The 24,857-nt window shown below is 43.3% G+C and overlaps 1 protein-coding gene across 2 annotated transcripts in view; it reads right to left on the reverse strand.

The window, feature by feature from the left end:
* The window catches only part of LOC133451501 (metal transporter CNNM4), a 66,617-nt gene extending 43,744 nt beyond the window's left edge, over nucleotides 1–22,873 (reverse strand). For both annotated transcript variants that reach the window (XM_061730615.1, XM_061730614.1), the window contains exons 1-2: nucleotides 22,297–22,873; nucleotides 19,893–20,739 (exon numbers count right to left, since the gene is read on the reverse strand). In XM_061730615.1, the coding sequence (XP_061586599.1) occupies nucleotides 19,893–20,739; nucleotides 22,297–22,863 (1,414 nt within the window). In that variant the 5' untranslated portion in view covers nucleotides 22,864–22,873. The remainder of the gene's footprint in view (nucleotides 1–19,892; nucleotides 20,740–22,296) is intronic.
* Nucleotides 22,874–24,857: the final 1,984 nt, after the last annotated feature.

Here is a 24,857-nt window from a genome sequence, read left to right on the forward strand (position 1 = left end):
GAGTTGTTTAAAAGTGACACCGAGGATGAAGATTTCATTGCATTTTAGTTATTTGGAGTGACACGGATGGTTTGGTAAACTTCTTAGCATGTTATTTATGCTATATTTATCTGAATAACTCTTAATATGTTATATTAACATACCAGACACATTCTCAGTTGTGCCGTGTAACGTAAGCATACCGTACAATTATTCAGCCTTTTGTTGACTCTATTCTGTTTTTATTTTAAATTGCCTTTCAAGGTGACATGTCTGTTCTTGGTGTTGGATTTTATCAAATAAATTTCCCCCAAAAATGCGACTTATATATGTTTTTTCCTTCTTTATTATGCATTTTATGGCTGGTGCGACTTGTACTCTGGAGCGACTTATAGTCTGGAAAATACGGTACTTATAACAATTTTATAGACAAATGCTATTATTTATAGTCGCGGTTGAGCTGAAAGGCCTTCCTGTGATTGACTGAAGGTGGGCGTGTTCCAGCAGGCGACCCGGCCCGTTTGCAACATGATGCCGAGCGGCACGAGGAAACTATGAATGACATCACAGAGGAGTTGTCCAGTTCTTATTACGCAGTCTAAGGTCCGAGCGACATCCTGGTGAAGCTCTGAGAGCGAGACGTCAAACATCAGCCGTCTCGCTCACATGAGCGAAGGAGCCGATCACGACGTCGACTTCAGCCAACTTTCATTCACATGCTACACATGTGGTCTCACCCCATCACGAAGGACGAACCACAGAAGAAGAAGCGGCAGAGCGAGGTCCAGCACCTGTCGCCGTTTCCAAAATAAAAGCCCCGGATCAATGGGATTTGCAGACAGCTCATGTAACAGACACTAAGTGGAGCTCAAAGGGACTAAAGTGTTTTTGCTTTGTTTGAACGTGTCCTCGTCTGTCAGCGCGTCCTGGAAAAGTGGACGCCACCGAGGGACGGGGGGGGGGGTTGACACAAGCACGCTCCACGCATTCTCAGCCTCGACCTTGCTTGGTTTTAAAATAGACTTCAGGGATTTGGAGGAATCTGTTTCGCACTGGGACGAGTTTACGGTCGGCCCGCAGTGACGAGGCGGCGGCGGCGACGAGGTGTTGTATATTTAGTCTGGACGCCTCGAGGACGGCCGGGCATTCTTTCGATCAACTGAGCATCTTCTCAAACGAGGACATTTGTCATCAGCGTCCCACGGTGAGAAAGCCTCCGAGAGGATTCATTAGCCGATAGATGCTCATTCCACACTAATCGCCGTGGCAACGAAAACAGAGAGACGTCACGTGATGGAAAATGCCGTCTGAGCGTGTGACCTCTTCCTGTAGATCCGAGTCCATGTTTGAGAGGAAGCGGGACCCCGGGGGACGTACTTATCCCAAGTTACCGAGAAGCCGCTGAGTCTATCGACTTCTTCAGAACACACACACACACACACACACGCACACACACACACACACACACACGGTCTGGCCTTTCAGGACTAAGTCTTATTATTATTTTAAAGCCTCTCTGGTCGATGCAGCAGAAACGGGAGCCGACGACGGCAGCTCGCTCACCTCGGGCGCCCACAGGAGCTCTCGTCACTTATCAACTCTGAACCGGATTCGACAGCCAAGTGTTTTTGGCTTTATATTAATCCACCAAGAGCTTGTCATTCGTTCGCCGGAGAGACGGCGAACGCCGCCGTCGGCACCGCTCAACTCAACCCCGGAGCTGCCTGTGTGCAAGCTCCTCTTTACTGTAAAACTTTGCAGAGAAAAAAAACATTCAATAACTATAAAAAGACTGGAGATTTAATTTAATAACTAAGAAAAACATTTATTTTGCAGCTCAAGGAAAAGGTTTGTTCTCGTTCACAGACTAAAAAAGACGCATCTTCTTGTCTGATACTAGAATAATCCCAGGTCGTCAACCTCCTTTTTCCCCTCTTTCCCCTCTGCATGTAAAGTCATTTTAAGTTGATTTAACTTCATATTCATCATGAAGTGGAGCAAAGTTTAGACATATTTCAGGATCCATCCCTCAAAGACCGGAAAGAAGCAACAGCGTGATCCACCTGACGGTCAACCTGACCTGAGCAGAATTGGGAGGACGGGAAGAGAAAGACTCAGGGCGGCCACACCCCCTTTAGGGAGAAGAATCGAAGGATTTTCTTGATTACAACCCTTAAAAATAAAGATTTTCTTGACTAAAACTCTCAAAACCAGCAATATAGTCTTAAAACAGTCTTTTTAACTTTCTAGGAAACTAGTTTTTGCAGTGAAAGATCGTTAACTCTCATCTGTTTATAGGGTTTGTACCAAAAAGAGACTTTAGAACAATACGGCTGGATACTTGGAACACCGATCCCAGGTATCCGGGGAGGATGGGTGGTGGAGTTGTGTTTTTGACTGATTTCCTAAATCCAAACAGTGAATCCAATGAACTCTGGGTATGAATGGGGTTCACGTGGCCGCTTTGATAAGGTGTGACCAGCAACCTCCGGCGAGGCCCACGGGTGCACGCCAACATATGTGAACACAACCTTAGACGAGACAGATTCACGGGTCAATGTATCCAACATAAAAGTGCTAAAACCCCCTGCAAGACCCAGGCTTGACCAAGTTTGGGATTCAGAGACCCTCAGAAACCTGCAGGTAAAGCGGTCTCAGATTATTTGTGATCATTTCACCATGTTTTTAAATTATTTTCTTTCCTGACAAGCGTGTTCATTCTTTGCAGGACAAGTAATTTAAACTTTGCGATACTGAGACCAAAACATCTAAAAGCCATTATTTAAAAAAGAAGACGATAAAGGAAGCAAACAGAGTGATTTTAACATTTCCGTCTACGTCCGGCGTTTGTCCCCGACCAGCTCTGCGAGTTTTAAAAGATCAAGATTTTTCCAAAACAAAAGATGAAAGCCAGGAATGCGGGAAGAGAAGGAGCGCGTCTACTGAAACAGGAACAGAAACAAACACTTCGACCTTTGTCATAAACTGCAACTTCTCCTTTTCTGCGTACTTCCACAGCGGTTTTTATCAAACTAAAAGAACTTTTCAGGGTCCAGTTCTCCGCTCCGACACCCGACCAGCGAGCGTCTGCAGCCGGTAGCTGATGTTCCCAGCAGGTCAGTGACCTTCCAGTCTGTCTCTCTGCCCCCCGACTCTTCTGTCACCAGCCAGCAAGCCGGCCTGTTTGTTGACATGAAACGTCGGCGACAAAGAGATGGAGGGGGGGGGGGGTCTTTATGGGAAAGGAATGCCACGTATTCCCCCCCACGCACAAAAACACAACTGGCCGTCTGCAGCGACCACAATCCCCAAATTAACAGCATGGAGGGGTTGAACGGTTTGAGTGCACACGCACACACACACACACACACACACACACACACACACACACACACACACTCTTGCATAATAACTGTACAGCAATGAAAACGGCTCCCTGTGTGGGATGGGTCAGGTCCATCCAACAGGTTTTTCCAGTTAAAGCCGGAGCCCCACGCAGTCAGATCGAACAATCATACTTTCAGGAATAACTTCACGTGTGCTCACAACCTTGACACCTGTGGCTCAAAAATGCAGACTTTATTCGTTTTAGCAGAAAAGAGGAAATCCGAGCAGGTTGGTGCTGCTGGTGCTTGGTGCTGCTGACGGACCGCAGAAGTAGTAACCACAAGCTCAAAACTTCATCAGACACCAATAGGGGTTGTAAATCCAGTCCGACTTTATTGTAAACATGGGCCTAGGGCTGGGCGATATATCGAGATCTTAATATATATCGATATATTTTCAAACGCGATATGGTACGAGACAATATCATTTATATCGATTTAAAAAAAAAAAAAAAAAAAAAAAATTTTTTGATTTTGATATAGCTTATTTTGTGACAAATTGACTTGAATGTTTTATTTGAGATTTGCACAAATGTTTTGTTATTTGCACAACTGTCAACCTCAGTGGAAAAGTCTGCCTGTTACTGTCTACATTGTATTAATTGTACAGTGTATTTTAATTTAATTGTTATGCAGGAAAGGGATATTTGTTTTATTCAAGAAGCATTTTTATTCTATATATGTAGGCAGTTTATTTTTATTTCATTTGTTTTATACATTTTGATATTGTGCAGATCTCTGTTAATAAATGTACCTGTGTGACATTTGGCACGAGGCTTTGTATTAAAACTGACTGTTTTTTAAGGGTTTGCCTCAGAAAAAAATGAAGCTAACAGAGATGCTATGCTATAATGCTTTGAGGGAAACCCCAATTATGGCACAGAAAAAATATCGAGATATATATCGAGTATCGCCATTCAGCTAGAAAATATCGAGATATGACTTTTGGTCCATATCGCCCAGCCCTACATGGGCCTAAATAATATTGTTAATTTCATATTAAGTAAATAAATATGTTGTAACTTTAGCTCGTATAGTTAAAATACAGCGGCATGGATCATTTGAATTACTTTGTTTTCTCCCATGAATTATTCAATTCAATTCAAAACACTTTATTTGTCCCCGAGGGGCAATTTAAAAGGCATAAGGAGCAGCATTAAAAGACAACATACATACATACATGTGCAGTTAAAATATCCAAGCTACTGCCAGTAAAAGTGCTTAATGTTAAAGTGCTATGTGGTTAGGTATCACCGTAATCGCAATATATCGCAAAATTTGGATATCAAAATATCGTATCGTGACTCAAGTATCGCGATATGTATTGAATCGTGAGGTCCTTGGCAATCTCCACCCCTAATAACTGTTGCATCAGGGCAGTCGACCTACAACTCCTTAAACTCTCAGACGCTGAACCGAAATGGAATCTAAAACCTGTCAGAAGCTTTAAATAGCGACTTATTTCGACATAAGACAACTGTCCCAAGTGCTAACGCCGGTAAGACTTCCATTCTCCCTCAAACATCACCTAAATCGTGTTGTTTAGGTCCCTAATGAAAGTTTAAAGCTCTTAGGGTTGCTTTAACATCACAACATTCATATAAGCTGGATTTATGTCTCTACGCGGCATAAACCACGTATTGAAATTACATCGTTTATAGGGTTCTTCAGTTGTTTCCCCCTGTGCTCTGCATCACACCAGCCAACTATCCTCCATCACCACATCCAGATATCTCCTCTTTGGTCTCTTTCTGCTGTCTGGTAGCTCAATCACAAACATCCGCCCACCCAAGTCTTCATCGTTCTTCCTCCTAACGAGTCCAAACCATCTCATTCTAACTTCCTTTAGTCTCAGAGACGTCCGAACCCTGGCTGTTTGATGAGATCGCCCCGCCAGCGATTCTTTCTCATGATGGATATGCTTTGATTGGCTTTCATCACTAAGTATCTGCTATGACCTGATGTGATACTATGGGAATTAGACGATTTGCAGTGTTGTCTGTTCAGAGACTATTACTATATACTATATAGAACAACTATCAAACAAACATAAATCCAATATTTCTACTCCAAAAAAAAGCAATCAGAATTGTCAACCATGCTAAATACTACGCACCAACAAATCCACTTTTCATCCGGTCAAACACCATAAAATTATACGATTTAATCAAATTCAAGACAGCAATAACAGTGTACAAGGCACACAACCAGATGCTCCCACACTGTATCCTGGAGTTGTTCCAGGTGAGGGAAAGCAGGCACAACCTAAGGGGCTATGGCATTTTTGAGCAGAAATGGCCAAGAACAAAAAAAATGACGCGGTGTATCAGTGACGAAGGGGTGAAACTGTGGAAACGCCTGGATGAGGAACTAAAAAAAAGTAGCTCAATTTATACATTTAAAAAAAATTATAAATCTAAAATAATGGATAAATATAGAACACAAATATAAATTATCTTCATATTAAACTGTCTAAATTATGCAACTTTCCTCCTGCAGCTATCCTCAAATCGTGAGTGACCACATTTATTTTCTTCTCTTCTTTGTTTATTTTCTTTGTTTTGTTCGTTCGTTTCGTTTTCTTCTTATTAGTATCTTTTGTTTCTGAAGTCTGCCTTTGTTGAAAAGGATAGGCAAAATAAGCCATGAGGCTTCAGCCTATACCTTTTTGGTCAAAAAAAAAAAAAAGGAAATGTGTACATATATATAATATATATATTTATACCTGTGTGTATACTGTACATATACAGTGTGTATATGCAAACATCTTAAAATGTAAATGACCAAAACAAAATAAACTATAAAAGAAATAAACTAAGACTTCTGTAACAGAACCAGAATCCCCCACAGCCTCCCTGCCGCGGAGCTTCACCTCTTGTGCATGAAACTGCACCCTCCACCACAGATTTACCGTCTCGTAGACGGCATCAGGGTCGTAGCTTCCATGTACTCTGTTGTCCAGGTGAACACGAAGGAATCTGACCCTCCACATCTCCTGCCTCCCCTCCTCCCCCAGGATGGAAATAGTCCTCAGCTCACTGCCGTAGTTATGTCAGGCCTCCGCCTTCAGCAAAACAATGTGTAACTCAAACAAGCAGACAACTGTGTTTGCTTGTGTTTACGGCAGAAACTTTCTGCTGACTGAGACGACTGTACGTGCAAACACAGACAAAACATACAAACTTGAGGGCTGCTGCACCGTCAGCTCGTCCAGCCGCTCTGACGGGTCAGGAAAGGAGAGAAAAGCAGCAGAGCAGACAAGAACGCAAGAAGATTGCTGGAGCGACAGGAGTTAACATCTCTGCCGTCCAGATCCAACCTCGCTGAAAGGAATCTAGTTCAACCAGTTAATAGAGACAACTCTCACCAGTAGTTAGTCCACATGACCGGTCGGCAAGCCCCCCACCTCTCATGTTAGCAAGCCCCTGAGATACTTAAACACCTCCAGATTAGAGAGGGGATTCTCATCCCCGTCCCAGCGAGAGCTAAAGATCTCCGCTCCTTGATGAAACAGCACCACATCATCTGCATAGAGCAGTAGATCCTGAGGTCACCAAACCAGATACAATCACAGGTAGGGAGTAGCTGTGACCTTCGACCTAGAGAGCAGTTGTTGCTTATGAGCTGCCGTTGGTGTTGCCATCTTAGCAACTTTGTTGCTATATTTAGGGTTTTTAGAACCCAGAAGCTATTTTTTTACTTTATTTTTCAATAGCAACAAATCTAGTGACTTTTTTCCAGGTATGATAGAAGACTTTTGTAGACTAGTATCGTTCTCTCACTTCTCAGCGAATAGAACCTGTTGCTGTGGGCAAAACATAATTTAGAGGGTTTATTTTCTTAATTATGTTTTTATCTTTGCCACGACTTTATTGCTCTCTCCTACAGCGTCTCAATCAGTGACATTATCAGCATCAACGAGGCATGTAAAAAGAAATACTCGCCGACTGGTCGTAAAAGTAATCAACACATAAGGCAACAACCAAAATAGACGTTCGTTCCCGGCCTGGATGAGATATGTGATAAAATAACTTTCTGAAGTCACCTAAAGAAAAAAAACGCAGGAGTGAAATGTAAAAGTCTAATGAGAAAAATGTACTTAGCCTTAAGATTTTATTTTATATATATATATATATATATATATATATATATGTATATACTGGAGCTGGCATCGCGGTCAAAACCCTGACGTCGACAGCAGCAACACGATATGTGAGACCAGTGTCCACTAAAATGTCCCCATCACACAGAATTACGGCTGGAAGACACATCAGTCATGGTGGCAGATCACAACCCTACGATGAGCTACTCCGTCCTCGGTGGACACTAAAAACAGAGACAGAGGGACAGAAGCAGGGGACGACTGGAGAGAGAGAGAAAGAGAGAGAGAAACAAACAGACACACCCATTATGAAAAACAAGGAGCGGCGACCCAAGTTCACCGTGCGACAGCCCTATCAGGCCGACTCTGGGTAATCTTTCACCCAGGGTCATAAAACTGGTCATTTATGCATAAAAAAGAAGCAAACAGAGCAATTCCAGCGTCTTGGGGACCACAGTTTGTCCTCTGGTCCAGAATCCCATCTATCTTTGTCCAGATTAGGGCCGAACCTGCTTTGATGTGAGGCTCGGCAGGCGTGTCAACGTGCAGGGAGTGCCCGAAGCTTTGTTTTCTTTCTCAAGGAAAGCATTAAAGTATGTACAGCTTTCTGCGAGATACAAAGGCGAGCGCTTCACGACCTTTGACAACGCCATCGTTAGCGGGAGCCGCGATTGTACGAACTCCAACCAGCCTAGCCTGCGATCATCTTTGTTTTTTTTTCCCTTTCCTTTTTTATTTATTCATTCATTCATTCATTCATTCTTGTATACTGTGTAGCTTTAATATTTAATTATTACTTAATAGAATTTTCAGTTATTTATTTATCATTATTATAATTTTTTTGTTGAATTGTGTAATGTTTTGTCCATAAATTAAGAAAAACATCCTCGGAGGTAGACTGTTTATCTTTTTCTCAACCCATAGAAATGTACAGTATTTTTATAGTGTCAATATCTATATATAGTAAATTGCCAAATAGAAATAATGTAATACTCAATGTAAATGTGTCATTGATTCTTGTTCTACTGTGCCTTACCCCCTAATAAAAATATTGTGAAAAAAAACATTCATGAGAATAAAAAAGGTATAAAGCAGTTTTAACTGGGAACAAAAGCGCTGAAACGTAGATGTTTGTGAGACAGCTTCAATCTGATGGCACCAACACATTTCTGCACGATCTCACCGGTTCAAGGCAGCGCAGAACGTCTGCAGAGGGTTTATCCACATTTTAGAGACCTCGACCGCTGCCCTTCTTTCCACCTCAGACTGAACTTCTCTGCTTCGCTCCGACACGACGGATCCTCTGAATTATTTAAAGTTGCAAGTTATTTCCTCTGCCGTCTCCTTTGTGCACCAACAGCGTGCTCAAATAAAGGCTTTTGAGCCATTTTTAGCATGAGATGCTCTAATTCATCCAACTATTGCTTAGTTTATTTGGTTAATTGTTTTTAGTTCCTTTAGTTCCTTTAGTTCTTATCTCTCAATTTGAGATAAACGGCAGTCGTAAGAGAGGATCGCTTGGAAACACTCGGCTTCGTAAATGTTGCATGTTGTGGAAAAAGGAGAACCACAACGCTACACAGTCCAAATTATTCATTTACCACTTTATACCAGAATTTAAAAGCAAAGAAAACACTCGTTAACAGCGATAGATTGGTTAAATTTACCCTGCATCACGTCTGCAGGCTGGCTGCGAGCCACGCATGTCCGTTTAACTTTCTCTGACTTCTTTTAAAACTAAACACAACTGAGATTTCAACACAAACCTTGTTAAAAAGGTGATTTTGAATATTTGATCACCTACAATTCTTATTAGCAGGACATACAAGACATATAGGACATATAGGACGAGGGAAAATAAAACCATTGTTGGACATTTGAGCTCTCAGGCTTCACCGCCAGCTGTGGGGCCCCAGCGCTGTTTTGTATTTTTGTGAATGAAAAGTGTGAGAATGCTTTAATTTCTATCACTGCCTCTGAGGATTTTGACCTCAAAAAATGTTCAAATTTGGGAAGTCTGTTAAACAACAACAGCTATTCAAGGATTTGATTTTGTGATGCAGACAGCATATTATGGTTTGGAACCCTAACCCGTGGTTTTGTCTTGCTAGAAACCAGTTCAGGGTTTTTTGTAGCTTGTGACAAAAGGCTTATTAAAGTTGTAAAAACTTACTTTTCAGTAATTTTCTGCTTGTCTACAAATAATTACACATATATATGTGCACACGGGATGGGCATGATTGATCGACAATCGATTACTGATCGTTAAGAAATTCACGTGATCGCCAACATTCTTATCAATCAAATTCTGGCATCAAAAGAGGTTGTATTGCGCACGCTGATTCTTCAAGCAAAGCAGTGAATTTCACTGTGTGCCAGCAGTGAGAGATCAACTGAGAAAGCACTACTCATATACCCGCAAGTTACCAGAAACTCCAGAAAAAGAATCATGAAGAGGGCACGGCGAAGTTTAGCGTGGGAGCATTTTGAATAGAAAAATAACGAGGTTCACTGCAAACACTGCGAAGCAGTGTATAAATACAACACGTCCACAACTCAAATAATGTACCATTTGAACAACGTACACGTGACCCTGCTCAACGTCGGTGGCGGTGCATCCTGCTCTCAGGCTACCATCAACGCAATATTAGCATGGAGGAGCTGCAATGCACACAGAGCAGAGAAAATTACCCAACGCATGTGCAACTTTATTGAAACGGATACGCTGCCCTTGAGTACTGTTGACGTTGACTTTTGTTAAGTATTTTCCCTCACTCTCACCCTCTTTCTCACCTCCGTTCTTTTAAGAATAGTTTTAAGTTATATTTTGTCAAAACCTGTCAACCCTAAGTATTATTATATTTTTGATTGAGTGTTTAATGTGATTGTGTTTTTGGATTTTTTATTTTGGAACAAAAGAGCATCAATTGTGTTTTCAGGCACCGGCTCTGCTGCTTATGCAATTTGAACTGCCTAATTTATCTGCTCAAGGAGTTGGACTGTTCTTAAAATAAATGTTTTATTGAGGAACAACACGGTGTATTTTGTATTTTCGTTGTATTTTGTAATATGAAAAACATAATGATTAATCCGGCCCTGGTCCTAAGTCAAAATAAGGTACTTGCACATCTGGAAAGGAAATCTCGGTGCCGATGGAGATTTGAGGCAAACGTCCAGTTTCGAGGAAGGCCTTGAAGTTTGATTAAGACGCTTAATGTGGTAAATATTGTCCGATCCGAACAGTTTTTAAGATAAGTTGCTGCCATCAAATTAAAAAAAAAATCCTTAAAATGGCTCTTTTTCTAGATTAAACATATCACATGTTTTCTATGTTGTACTATGAATAAAATTCAGATTTATTCACTCTCTCTCTCCTTTTATTCACACGTTTCACAAGAACTGGGGTTGTTGGAAAGCGAGGGGCGTGGCCAACCCCCCCGCAGACGTCCCACATCTGCCTGCTGGTGCACGAGTCCTGGTTTTAATCTGCTCTGTTGATACACAGCTACCCAACAGACAAACGGACGCTCAACGGCAGAACCCACGGCCGGTCCTGCAGGCCTGGTGGGGAGGCCAGATAAGTCCCACGCGCACCGATAAACCGCAGGACATGTTGGCTTTGCCGACGACCACAAACACAACACGAGCTGCTCTGCTTCCTGAAAGGCTCTTAAACTGGAATGTGGCTGTGTTTGGTTTCGAAGGTCCGGACCTTCCCACTCACATCACATCCACCCAATTAATGACCCAACATCACCAGGGCTGATTTCATTCACCTAAATTATTTGTTGGATCTTTGCCGGCTTTATGACAGAAAAGGGTTAAAACGCAGTCCGATGTGAGGCAGGACCGGCGGGTCGACACGTGACGCTCTGTTGACAGAGTGCAGGACGCCTCCAGGCGCTTCACGCCTCAGTTGTGTTTGTGTGTTTTCTAAACGACGCCCGAAGTCCAGCGTGTAATAAACCCAAACCTCATCAGTAACGAGGACAAACACGAGAGGCACGAATGATGATTCTTAGTTAATGTGCTCATAAAATATGGAAATACGAGTCATTTTACAGAATCTCCAGCAGTCTTCAGTGTGTATCACTGGTTCTGGACTGATGGGTCCTAAATAACAGAATTTATTGCTTTTTATTTCTTGTTTTTTTTAAACAAGTTGCTATTTCCAGCAATAACACCATCATTAAAATGTTATCTTTTCTAAAAAAAAGATCCATCTGAAAGGCGGCCGTGGAGCATTACTGCCTGACGCCCGCCAACTTGGAGCTGCCGAGTTATTAAAAAATGTAATCATTATTATTAATTGTGGGGGGGGGGGTTTATGAAAAAAAAAAAAAGATACTTATGACCAAACGTGAATATTTAGATATTGTTGATGAACCATAATCAATAATTACCGGTACATACTTAAGACCAAATGTGATAAATATTTATATATTTATGACGAAATGTGATCAATATTTAGATACTTATGACCAACCAGATTCAATATTTAGAAAAAAAAACAAAAAAACTTGGAGCTGCCGAGTGCGTCTAATCGTACGAGGGCTCATGAAGGAGAGTTTGAAAGAGCACACAAACCCGGCACTGCTGGACTGTCGTCGCCATGGTAACCAATGCCAAGCAGCAAGCAGGATGGAACTTGAGATGCAAGCGGGGAGCCGGAGTCGGAGCAGAAGCAGAAGCAGGGGTTCGGACCACCGTCACAGCATGACACGCTAGAAACAATATTATCAAGTCTCTGGAGGAGAAATACTTTAAAGAGACTCTACTTTTACTAATACAATCAACTATCCTTTTAACTCAAATAAATAAACATTTCTCAATTTTAAGTAGACTTGTAGTCAAGACCGCCTTAACCGAGACCAAGACCAGAGAGTATCAAGACCAAGACCAGGACCAGTTCAGCTCAAGACCGAGGCCAAAAACAAACCTAGTTATTTCCTGATCCTGCCTGAGTTGTAGAACATCAGCCCCATCCTGGTTCAGGTAGTTTCCATATGAGGTTGTATTCAACTGCAGCACAATAACACAGAGAAGTGGATGTCTGATGTTCCCTATAACTCCCTATAAATGTTTATCAATCAGCTGAGATCAGATATGTGTGGCGACTGCACTCCCGCTATTTCTACATTATTTGCATTATTTACCGTTATAGTAATCGGATTACACTGACGAACTGGTGATCACAATATTCTGTCACCTTGGTGCGAAACGACATCTCGGTTATCCGAGTCAAAGACCTGGCGAGACCGAGAGACCCGAGACCGAGACAAGACCAAGACCACAAAAAAGTGGTCTTGAGACCAAGACCGGTCTGGAGAACTACAAGTCTAATCTTAAGGAAACATCTCTAAGAGAGTTTAAAAACACATGAAGACGGGCAGGAAACAGATAAGATCTGTTCTCATAAGAAGCCGGCCAACAGGCCTCAGATACTAATAATCTCATTATTCCCTCGATGATACATGCAGTTTTTTTAGTTTAATACAAGACGCTTAAAAAAAAAAAGAGACTTTTATCAATTAGGACTTACAGCCTCTTTAAGAAATAAGAAATGCATCTATTTTCAGGGGCTGATCTACAAGTGAGGAAAAACAGAAAACATCGAAGTAAGTGTCCCATGTTGCTGGAATCAGATTATATGGAGAGATGAAACCAACATGAACCTGGATAAAGTCTGGAAAAAGGAAAGAAACCCTTCAGGATCTGAAGGAGACACCAATACACCAATACGGTGGCGGAAGCGTCATGGTATGATACAACCCTGCCTAATCTAACTGATGACGTATTCGTATGAGATCCCACTAAAAAACCCCTTTCTCATTAAAATGACACCATATTTTTGTAAAACTTTGCTCATGTGTTAGATAAGATAATTATAAAAACATAATGACATCATCAAGCCACTATCTTAACATTAATCTGTAATAAATCTCCAACTTTGTTATCAATCAGAGCCGTCTTGAAGAGAAATGCTGTGATCGTTTGAAATGTTGCATCTGCATGAGTCAGACGTGCCGAAGAGGAAATCCCTTCAGGTTCCTCTTGAACCGCTCCCGACTTCTCCATTCAGCATCGCGCTGCGTGACGACGAGTGCGTCATCAGGCCGCCGTTGAGCTCAAATATTTATAAGATGCATCAGACCTCAGGCGTTACTCACAATGAGGTGTTGATGTGGCCCCTGCGACTCTACTATTACCGACATCAATGCAGGAGGAGGATAACTCATGGGTGCCTAAGAGGCATCAGATTATTTAAATTAACCCATAGGAAAGGGGAGAAATCCCCCGCGATGTCTCAAAAACCCGGAGGTGTTGAAATGGTTATGCAACTAAATCGAGAGAGAGAGAAACTTTCTCAACCTTCAAGTGCAGGAATACACAACGGCGTACATTTCGGCCGAGCTGCAGATTTGCATGTGTGTTTGTGTTCATTTCAGCTTGTTGCCAAAGCATCCCACCTTCGCCAGCGGGGCCCACAAAAGCCCTTTTCAGCCGCAAGATGCATAACATTAATATCTGCACCGGTGTTGGCCCGAGCAGCGGCACTCATTCATCAAAACGTCAGTCACTCGCTCATTAATCCTCCCGACGCTTCATTCAGACGTGGCTGTGAAAATAACAGAGCCGTGCTGAGCCGGCCGTATTTTCTGTTTACACCAGATTGGACAGTAAATCAAGTGATGGAGGGTCCAGACGTCCTTGCTGAATCACAGCTGCTCCTTCTCAATCTGCAGGTCCCGGTTCAATGTAAAGGACCTATCAGTTAAAGGTACGGTAAGGCATTTCTGGATTACATCCCATCTGTGGATATCACAGACTGTTTAAGCATAACGGGACAAAAACCCTCCCGGACCTCTGCCTGGAGGGTTCTGAAATTATCTCGCCTCCTAAACTGAATGAAACTTATATTTATAAAATTCTTTCTATTTATTTGTGCAAACTTTAACTATGTCAAGTTTTTTCTTTTCTTTCATATTTAATAACGAGGGTCCAACTGGAAAAAAATTCCTTTGCTGTTGAACGGCTGAGGCGATATCTGTTCTGACCTTTGAACGTGTTTATCCAGCAACTTTTATCACTGAAGGCTTTTGTAGACTCTAACTTGGAGCCTTGGATCGTTCTCACTCTTCTCAGCGAGCAGACGGTACTGCCGTGGAAATAGATGCCATTATATGCATCTATTATCAATTATATACTATCTGAAAAGCCAATAGTTACTCTCCTTACTGAGGAGTTGGCCGATGTAAATGTAGAGCAAACTTTCAGAAACGTCTACAATTTGAAAATATTTCCAATCGGACGTCAAATACCGCACTACTAGGGATGCAAATTATCGATTATTTCATTAATTGATAGTTGATAACCTTATCGATCGATCATCGATTAGTTGATAAGCGGCGTTTTTCCCCCATCTGAGATACAAACATAATTTTTTTTGCTTATATAAAATACAAAGGACATTTTAATGTATTCCTTAATCAAATATTTATTTGATACAAAAGTAACAAAAAGACATTTTTGTACCACAAGGAATATAATATAAAGTGCACTTCAAGGCTATTAGTAGTAGCAGCAGCCATAATAGTGTCATTAGTGTCAAGCAAATTTTAAGTTCTAGTTACGTTTTAAGTTAGAGTTTTGGCAGTGTTCAAAATAAAATTATGAGACCTGCTGTATTGGAGCACATTTTCTTTTAGTTAAAACTGTAGCGGGGACAGATGTTTAAAAAAACCTATGTATGTACCGGGTGAAGGCTGATTTATGGTTCCGCGTTACAACAACGCAGAGCCGCCGCCGTAGGCTACGGCGGTGGCTCTGCGTCGATTTAAGGCGGAACCATAGTTCAGGCTTTAGGGGAAGATATCGGAGAACAACCAGAAGAATATAGAGTGGATTAAAAATAAAAGTTAAGCACAGAGCTACATGTGTCCCCGGTCTGGGCCATTGCAGACTCATTGCCTGAGCACGATATTACTAAAACCAAACATATCCGCCGTCTCTTTCTTCTGTGCGCGCCGCGGCGGCAGCGTGTTGTGTCGCATTAAATGTGGTCCGGGCGTAATACCAGCTGGTGAAATTAAACGAAAAAAAAAAAATAATGATAAATAAATAGATTAATTGTAATCGTTAATTTTAATCGGGTAATTTCATAACGGCAATTAATCGAAAATCGATTAATTATTAACATCCCTACGCACTACAGCAGCTTGTACTGCTTGCAGTTTGCCAGAGGACCGGATCTGGACCAGATAGCGACTGATACTTGAAACCAAATGACTCATGTCTGAAAAAGAAAAAGAAAAACTGCGATTGGGACGTCTCCAGTAATTACGTAAAACCACTTACTCTGCCTTTATGTCACGATTCCATGAAAAAGGCAGAAGTTGTGAGTCTGAAACAGCGATTTTGTTCCAGAGCATCTGGTGAAACGTAGACTAGTCCAGACTGTGAACTAGTTTTGATGACACTTCTTTTTGGGTGGATCAAATAAACAAACGGTTTGATTACGAACAAGAGGGAAAATGCATCGGATGAAACCATCTGCTTTACAGGAAAGGGATGAAAGGACGGTCTGTACGGCAGGCCTTATGGCCGGGAGCAGAGACGGTCAGGTGGGAGACGCATGTACAGGTCCAGCTGTACGTCGGCTGTTTTTAAAAACAGCCTTTCGGGCTCTAAAGTGACACATGAGCCGAATGTCAACTTGTTTCAACGACCTCTAAAGAAAAAAAAAAAAAAATCCAGTCGTACATCTCCGGAGCAGCGATCCTGATATATGATTTATATAAATAACACCATATTCTGTAAATAGATTAGGAATAGTGTCACATTTTTGTGGTTTGTTTGCTTTCTGTTTTGTTTTTCATCTGAAATTGACCATCTTTTTTTTTTTTTTTCCCATTTTCACATCAACATAATAATGATAATAATAATCATCATCATCGTCATCATCACCATCATCATCATCTGCTAAAAACATGCACATGTATCCTGGGGTAGTGCAATATTCTCTTTGCATAATTCTGTCCTCTCAAATATCTGTTTGTTTAGGAAACGCTGCGTACACGGTTTCAGTCAACGTGCACGGCTTCAATCAACGTGCACGGCTTCAATCAACGTGCACGGCTTCAGTCAACGTGCACGGCTTCAATCAACGTGCACGGCTTCAGTCAGCGTGCACGGCTTCAATCAACGTGCACGGCTTCAGTCAGCGTGCAGCATATCTGGAAGGTTAATATCAGCGACCTTGAGGCTGAACGTCTCACAAAAAAACACTATCTGCAGGAGATGTCGTCCCTGAGAGTCGAAGAACTATAACTAAGGCAAAGATGAGGAAGTAAAACCAGGCAGAGCTTAGTTTTTAACACCCACAACCAACGACGTGACGTAAACGGCGCTCAGCAGAATCACCAGCTCCGGTTCAAAACTTCACTAATTGCTGTTTCTGCTTCAGCCGTGATTCCCGACTCTGTTTGCTGAATACGGTAAACGACAGAAACCGCGGCTACGCCGACTCTGGGAGACCGCCACCACTCAAGACAAAGCCGGGGCCACGACGGAGCGGTGGCGGCAGCTCCAACCAGGTCACGTCAGCGCATCTGCGTGACAACAGAACAACAGCTACTATTTTCTGTGCCCTGTTTTGTTGTGAGCCGAGTAAATCCTCGTTAAACGCCACCTGTCCGCTCAGGAACAACGGGAACAATAACGCTAATCATGACAGCGCCTGAAGTGACCAAAACTACTGCAGGGACGCCTGGATCTGTGGGCACAAAACCTGCACTGGAAAACCACAGAAATGACTCGGACGTTCATCATCGCTGTATTTCCTGCAGTATGATGCACCAACTCCGACCTTTTCCCACCGTCGTATATGAATAATTATTCTGGTCCCAATGAATCAGACTGGTTTCCAGGAGGCGGCTCTGACAGATGCAGAAGGAACCGCCTCTGGAGAGACCTGGACTGCAGTGGGTTTTGCAGTAAACGTCTGCTCATCCCAGGTGCTACTAGCGGCTCTGCAGCCCACTTGGTGGTTTTGGATCGGCGGTCTTTATTCCTGGACCTCGAGAGCCACCGTCCTGCACATTTCAGATGTTTCCCCCCCGGCTTCAACAAGACATATTCAACAATAAAGCATTGGCTTCTGACCTGGTACCGATGTTGGCCCCGGTCTGGTCCTCAGGACCAGGATCGGGCATCAGATACCAGGCAGAACCGACCCACTTTAACTGCATGTGACACTTTCCTTTGTCAGGCACCATATTGCCACCGGGGTAAGAAAAAGTATGTGAACCCGTATGAATTTGTGGTCCAATCGTCATCTAAGCTCATGATGACACACCAACTATCTCTTCCAGCATCTCCCGTCAACACTCCTCCCACTCCAGTACTTTCTTCGTGTCCTCTTTAAGTTTTAAAGACTATAATCATGTGTTGTCAGTTGAACCACGTCATGTTTATCAGTTAATTCCTCTGTTTCCTCTCCTTTATACTTTAGAAGCGACACTAAACCTTGTACTTTTCAGCTCCGGTAGGCATGCAGGTCGAGTTTTTACGGCTTTTTCTTAAGATTCCTGTGGTGATGTTGTTGTTTTGTCTTCCAGTATTACTCTCTAACGTATCTTAGACTGCATTTATGCTTCAAGTATTGATGACAGCAGCCCATATGCTATATTTGAGGTAACCCTGATTGATTAGGGGGGCGGGGTTCGTGTGAAAGGTGGATGGTTCTGGCTGCTGACCCTTAACATGACAGTAAAGTAAAAAGTGAGCCCTGCCGGTGTGAAAGCATCTGCCAGAGATGCTAAGGGGCGACCTGTTGCCGTGGTAACCTGATGCCCTCGTAACCTGATGCCCTCGCATCCATGAGAAGACAACCCCACAATCTTCAACAGACCTCATCAATTCTAGTTATGCTTTAGAAACAACACTAAACCTCGTAGTTTTCAGCTCCTGTAGGCATGAAGGTCGAGTTTTTACTGCTTTTTCTTAACATTTCTGTTGTGATGTTTTCGTTTTGCTTTCCAGTATTACTCTCTAACATATCTTAGGCTGCATTGATGCCTAAAGTATTGATGACAGCAGCCCATGTGCTATATTTGCATTATAGGGGGGGTGAAAGGTGTGAAAGGTGGATAGTTCTGGCTGCTGACCCTTAACATGACGGTGAAGTAAAAAGTGAGCCCTGCAGGTGTGAAAGCATCTGCCAGGGATGCTGAGTCGCGACCCATTGCCATGGTAACCTGATGCCCTCGCATCCATGACAAGACAACCCCACAAGCTTCAACAAACCTCATCATTTCTACCCTCTCCCGTCAAGACTTGTCCCCCACAAGCACTTTTTGTGTCTTCTTTAAAGTTTGAAAGACTATAATCGTGTGTTGTCAGTTGAACTACGTCATGTTTATCAATTATTGTTAATTCGATCACAGTTAAATCAGTTAAGGAAATCATTTTCCTCTCCTTTATACTTAAAAAGCGACACTAAACCTTGTACTTTTTAGCTCCTGTAGGCATGAAGGTCGAGTTTTTACTGCTTTTTCTTAAGATTTGTGTTGTGATGATGTTTTGTCTTCCAGTATTACTCTGCTGCATTTATGCCTAAAGTATTGATGACAGCAGCCCATGTGCTATATTTGAGGTAACCCTGATTACCTGATTGATTTGGGGGGGGGGGGTTCTGGCTGCTGACCCTTAAAATCTTCACTCAACACAACGGTGAAGTAAAAAGTGAGCCCTCTGCCAGCTCTGTGAGATGCCGAGGGGTGACCCATTGCCGTGGTAACCTAATGCCTTCGCATCCATGACAAGACAACCCCAACAAACCCCAAGCTTCAACAAACCTGATCATTTCCAGCGTCTCCCATCAACACTCCTCCCACTCCAGTACTTTCTTCGTGTCCTCTTTAAGTTTTAAAGACTATAATCGTGTGTTGTCAGTTGAACCACGTCATGTTTATCAATTATTGTTGATTCGATCACAGTTGAAATCAGTTAATTCCTCCGTTTCCTCTCCTTTATACTTTGGAAGCGACACTAAACCTTGTACTTTTTAGCTCCTGTAGGCATGAAGGTCGAGTTTTTTATGTTTTTAATGGCTTTTTCTTAAGATTTGTGTCGTTATGTTGTCGTTTTGTCTTCCAGTATTACCCTCTAACGTATCTTAGGCTGCATTTATGGTCAAAGTATTGATGACAGCAGCCCATGTGCTATATTTGAGGTAACCCTGATTGATACCTGATTGATTAGGGGGGGTGAAAGGTGGATGGTTCTGGCTGCTGACCCAACACGACGGTGAAGTAAAAAGTGAGCCCTGCAGGTGTGAAAGCATCTGCCAGAGATGCTGAGGGGCGACCCGTTACCGTGGTAACCTGACTCCCTCGCATCCATGACAAGACAACCCCACGAACCTTTCTTGAACTCCTCCAGCATGGAGTCCAGCTTGGTGTCGTGGAAGACGAAGTGCACCGGGTGGTTGTAGAACTTGGTGATGGTCTTCAGGGTGCTGCAGTCGTCCGGGTCCACGAAGGCCAGGTCCTTGACGTACAGGATGTCCACGATGTTGGAGCGCTCGTCCTCGTACACGGGGATGCGGGTGTAGCCGCTCTCCATGATCTCGGACATGGTGTTGAAGTCCAGCACGGCGCCGCTGTGGATCATGAAGCAGTCGCCCAGCGGGGTCATCACGTCCTCCACCGTCTTGGTGCGCAGCTCCAGCGCGCCCTGGATCATGTTGAGCTCCTCCTTGACCAGGTCGTTGTAGGGCTCCGTCACCTTCAGCATCTCCACCAGCTTCTCCCGGTTGTACACGGTGCCGATCTCCTGGCCCAGCACGCAGTCCAGCAGCTTGCTGATGGGCCAGGACAGCGGGAAGGTGAGCAGCATGAACAGCTTGGTGACCATGATGGTGTTGGCGCCCACGGCCAGCCCGTGGCGCGAGCACAGCGCCTGCGGCACGATCTCCCCGAAGATGACGATGCCCACGGTGGAGGCCACCACGGCGCCGATGCCGGAGCCGATCAGGTCGTCCAGCAGGATGGTGAGCGTGGTGTTGACCAGCACGTTGCCCAGCAGCAGCGAGCACAGCAGGTAGTTGCCCTTGCGCCGGATGGGCTCGATCTTGCGCGCGTACTTCTTCTCCTTGTCCGTGCCGCAGCTCTGCACGATGCGCAGCTCCATGGGGTCGAGCGCCATCAGGCCCAGGTTGAGCCCGCTGAACATGCCGGACAGCACCAGCAGGAAGGAGATGAGGCACACCTGGGTCAATGACGAATAAGGATTTTCAACAGGTCAATTTTAAAATAGTTTTAAAAAAGAATATCTATTGCAGTAGTTCAAAAATCAAGAATGTTGTGCACACAAATTCATATAAAACTTTTAAATTAAGTGATTTTTGTCAAGTTGAATTGGCACTAGCCTTAAAAAAAAAGTAATGTGGTGCAACCACGATTCATATCAAAATAAATTAATTTCCTTAACATCTTGACATCTGTTTTTTTTTTTACAAGTTTTCAGTATTATACAAAAATGGTTATTTTAATGGTCGCGTCACATGATATTTCATAAAATGGACATCAGTCAAACTTTGTTTGTATATTATGATGGAAATATAAATATAAATGTGTATAAATCTTATACACTACAAGACATTTTGGAAATCATGCCAGATAGGGCAGAAGATTGATTTAAATACATTTAGAGTGACTTCAAATAAGTTTTCAAAACAAGAGTCCTTGTCGGACAGTCACACCACATGACATTTTGACGCTTAAAGCAACAACAAAATCCCAAATAACTAGTATTTTTTGTAAAATTCAAGTGAGTCCATATGTGGGACAGGTAGGTCATATATATGGTATTTTTTTATCCATTTAAACCTTTTGAATTGAAAAAAATCTGTTCAGAGATGGAACGATAGATGGATGAATAGATGGATGAATAGATGGAATAATAGATGGATTAATTCATGGATGAATAGATGGATGAAGAGATGGATGAATAGGTAGAATAAGAGATGGATTAATTCATGGAGTAATAGATGTGTGAAGAGATGGATGAAGAGATGGAATACTAGATGGATGAATAGATGGATGAAGAGATGGATGAAGAGGTGGATGAAGAGGTGGATGAAGAGATGGAATACTAGATGGATGAATAGATGGATGAAGAGATGGATGAAGAGGTGGATGAAGAGGTGGATGAAGAGATGGATGAATAGATGAAATGATAGATGGATGAATAGATGGATGAAGAGATGAAATGATAGATGAAGAGATGGAATAATAGATGTGTGAAGAGATGGATGAAGAGATGAAATGATAGATGGATGAAGAGATGGATGAAGAGGTGGATGAAGAGGTGGATGAAGAGATGGAAGAATAGATGGATGAATAGATGGATGAAGAGATGGATGAAGAGATGGAATGAGAGGTGGAATAAGAGGTGGATGAAGAGATGGAATAATAGATGGACGAAGACATGGATGAATAGATGAAATGATAGATGGATAAATAGATGGATGAATATATGGAATAATAGATGGAAGAATAGATGGATGAAGAGATGGATGAATAGGTGGATGAAGAGATGGATGAAGAGATGGAAGAATAGATGGATGAATAGATGAAATGATAGATGGATAAATAGATGGATGAATATATGGAATGATAGATGGATGAAGAGATGGATAAAGAGATTCAGAGACTTTATTCCTCGGGGAAACTGACATCTCCATCTCACTCTAGAGCACTGTCATACGCAAGAACCAAGAAAGGAGAAATAAACCAAACATATAGGGATATATCATGGACCCACCTGCAGCCACAGCGGCAGCAGCGACTTCTTCTCCTCCACCACCCTTAGCCGGCCGTCCCCCGCTTCCAGCAGGCGCCAGCCCAGCTCGTCCTGCACGCACAGGCCGAACACCTTGACCACCTCGCTCTTGCGCAGCCTCTTGATGCTGAACTTGAGCACGGCGGAGGTTCGAGCCCCGCTCACCTCCGTCATGGCTCCCCGCGCCTCCAGGTCCTCCGTGCGCGCCGGGCAGGTCCTGTTGGCGCCGGCGGGGGGCGCCGTGGGCTCCGGCTCGCCGTCCTCGGAGCTGCAGTGCAGCTCGGCGAAGCGCACCAGCGCCGAGCTGTTGGGCTGCAGGTGGAGCCCGTAGAAGCGGAACCGGACGGTGCTGCCCTCCGTCACCTGGATGGCGCCGCTGTCGGTGGTGGCGGCCGGCAGGTCGCTGCTCTGCAGCCGCATGCCGAAGATCCGCGGGGCCTCGGGGGCCCCGGGGGCCGCGGCCGCCGCGGCGCCGCCGCACAGCGCCGGCAGAGCCAGCAGAAGCAGCGGAACCAGCGTGCGCCCCAGTGCGCTCGAGTCCGTCGCCATGTTTATTCCCTCTCCGCCAACTGGCGACTGACGTCACCTGGCCCTTTCCACCGACACGCCCCCCTCATTTGCATAAGGGCGAGCCCGGCCAATCAGCGGGCGACACGTCACGCAGACCGTTGGACCGAGCCCCCTTCTGTCTGGCTCTGTTAAGGTCTACGGACCAGGCTCGCTCTTAAGGTGGACTGGGTGCGCGGAAAGGCTGATTTATGGTTCTGCGGCGACGCGCAACGTACGCAGCGCTTCGCTGCGTACCCTACGCTGTAGGCTACGTCGTACCTACGGCGTAGGCTTTGCGTCGATTTAACGCGGAACCATAATTCAGGCTTTAGTGTGTCCGTGTGTGTGTGTGTGTGTGTGTGTGTGTGTGTGTGTGTGTGTGTGTGTGTGTGTGTGTGTGTGTGTAGTATATTGACAATAAAAGGCGTTCAGATTCAGACTCATACGAGTTTATTAACTAAAATTAAATAAAGATAAAAAATAAAAATAAATGGATGAAGAGATGGATGAATAGGTGGATGAATAGATGGATGAATAGGTTTATGAATAGATGGAATAATAGATGGATGAAGAGATGGAATAATAGATGGATGAATAGATGGATGAAGATATGGAATAATACATGGATGAAGAGATGGATGAATAGGTGGATGAATAGATGGAATAATAGATGGATGAATAGATGGATGAAGAGATGGATGAAGAGATGGATGAATAGATGGATGAAGAGATGGATGAAGAGATGGATGAATAGATGGAATAATAGATGGATGAATAGATGGATGAAGAGATGGATGAAGACTTTACTTTATTTATTTTTCAGGACGATGATGAACATATATACATATGTAAATGTGCCAGATTGTAGCACAAGGCTAGTTTCCATCTGTAGTCCAATATAGGCAGGTAAGGTGTTAAAAGCAGAGAAGATAAAAATGCAATAAGAAAAAGAAAACAGAAACAAAGTACAATTAGTAAAGACAAGTACAATTAGTAAAATGAGAATGATAAAAAAAAGGTTGGTAGGTAGGAGGAGGCCCAAGCACACATTAGGTGTGTGTACACATTTGTTGACCTCCAAGAGATGGATGAAGAGATGGAATAATAGATGGATGAAGAGATGGAATAATAGATGGATGAAGAGATGGAATAATAGATGGATGAAGAGATGGAATAATAGATGGATAAATAGATTGATGGATAGGTGCGAGAATAGATGGATAAAGACAGGGATGAAGATATGGATTACCGTAATAGATGGAATAATAGATGTACCTTTCCACAGACACGCCCCCTCATTTGCATAAGGGCGAGCCCGGCCAATCAGCGGGCGAGACGTCACGCAGACCTTTGGACCGAGCCCCCTTCTGTCTGGCTCTGTTAAGGTCCACGGACCAGGCTCGCTCTTAAGGGGGACTGGGTGTGTGTGTGTGTGTGTGTGTGTGTGTGTGTGTGTGTGTGTGTGTGTGTGTGTGTGTGTGTGTGTGTGTGTGTGTGTGTGTGTGTGCGTGCGTGCGTGCGTGCGTGCGTGCGTGCGTGCGTGCGTGCGTGCGTGCGTGCGTGCGTGTGTGTGGTGTGGTGTGTGTGGTGTGTGTGTGTACAACGTATATTGACAATAAAAAGTGTTCAGATGACTAAAAAAAACATTTTTAAAGATAAAATGAAGAGATGGATGAATAGATGGAATAATAGATGTGTGAAGAGGTGGATGAATAGATGGAAGAATAGATGGATGAAGAGATGGAATAATAGATGGATGAAGAGATTCAGATTCAGACGACTTTATTCATCCCTTTGGGAGGTTTCCTCGGGGAAACTGACATCTCCATCTCACTCACACAGCACTGTCATATACAAGAACCAAGAAAGGAGAAATAAAACACCCCATAAACCAAACACCCATATAAAAGATAAACAGAATTATATGAATAGAAAAGAAAAGAATTAAAAAAATACAATCAAAATATATGTATGTGTGTGTGACCATAAAAGGC

The sequence above is a fragment of the Cololabis saira genome, chromosome 9, assembly GCF_033807715.1.
Source record: "Cololabis saira isolate AMF1-May2022 chromosome 9, fColSai1.1, whole genome shotgun sequence".
NCBI lineage: Eukaryota > Metazoa > Chordata > Actinopteri > Beloniformes > Belonidae > Cololabis > Cololabis saira.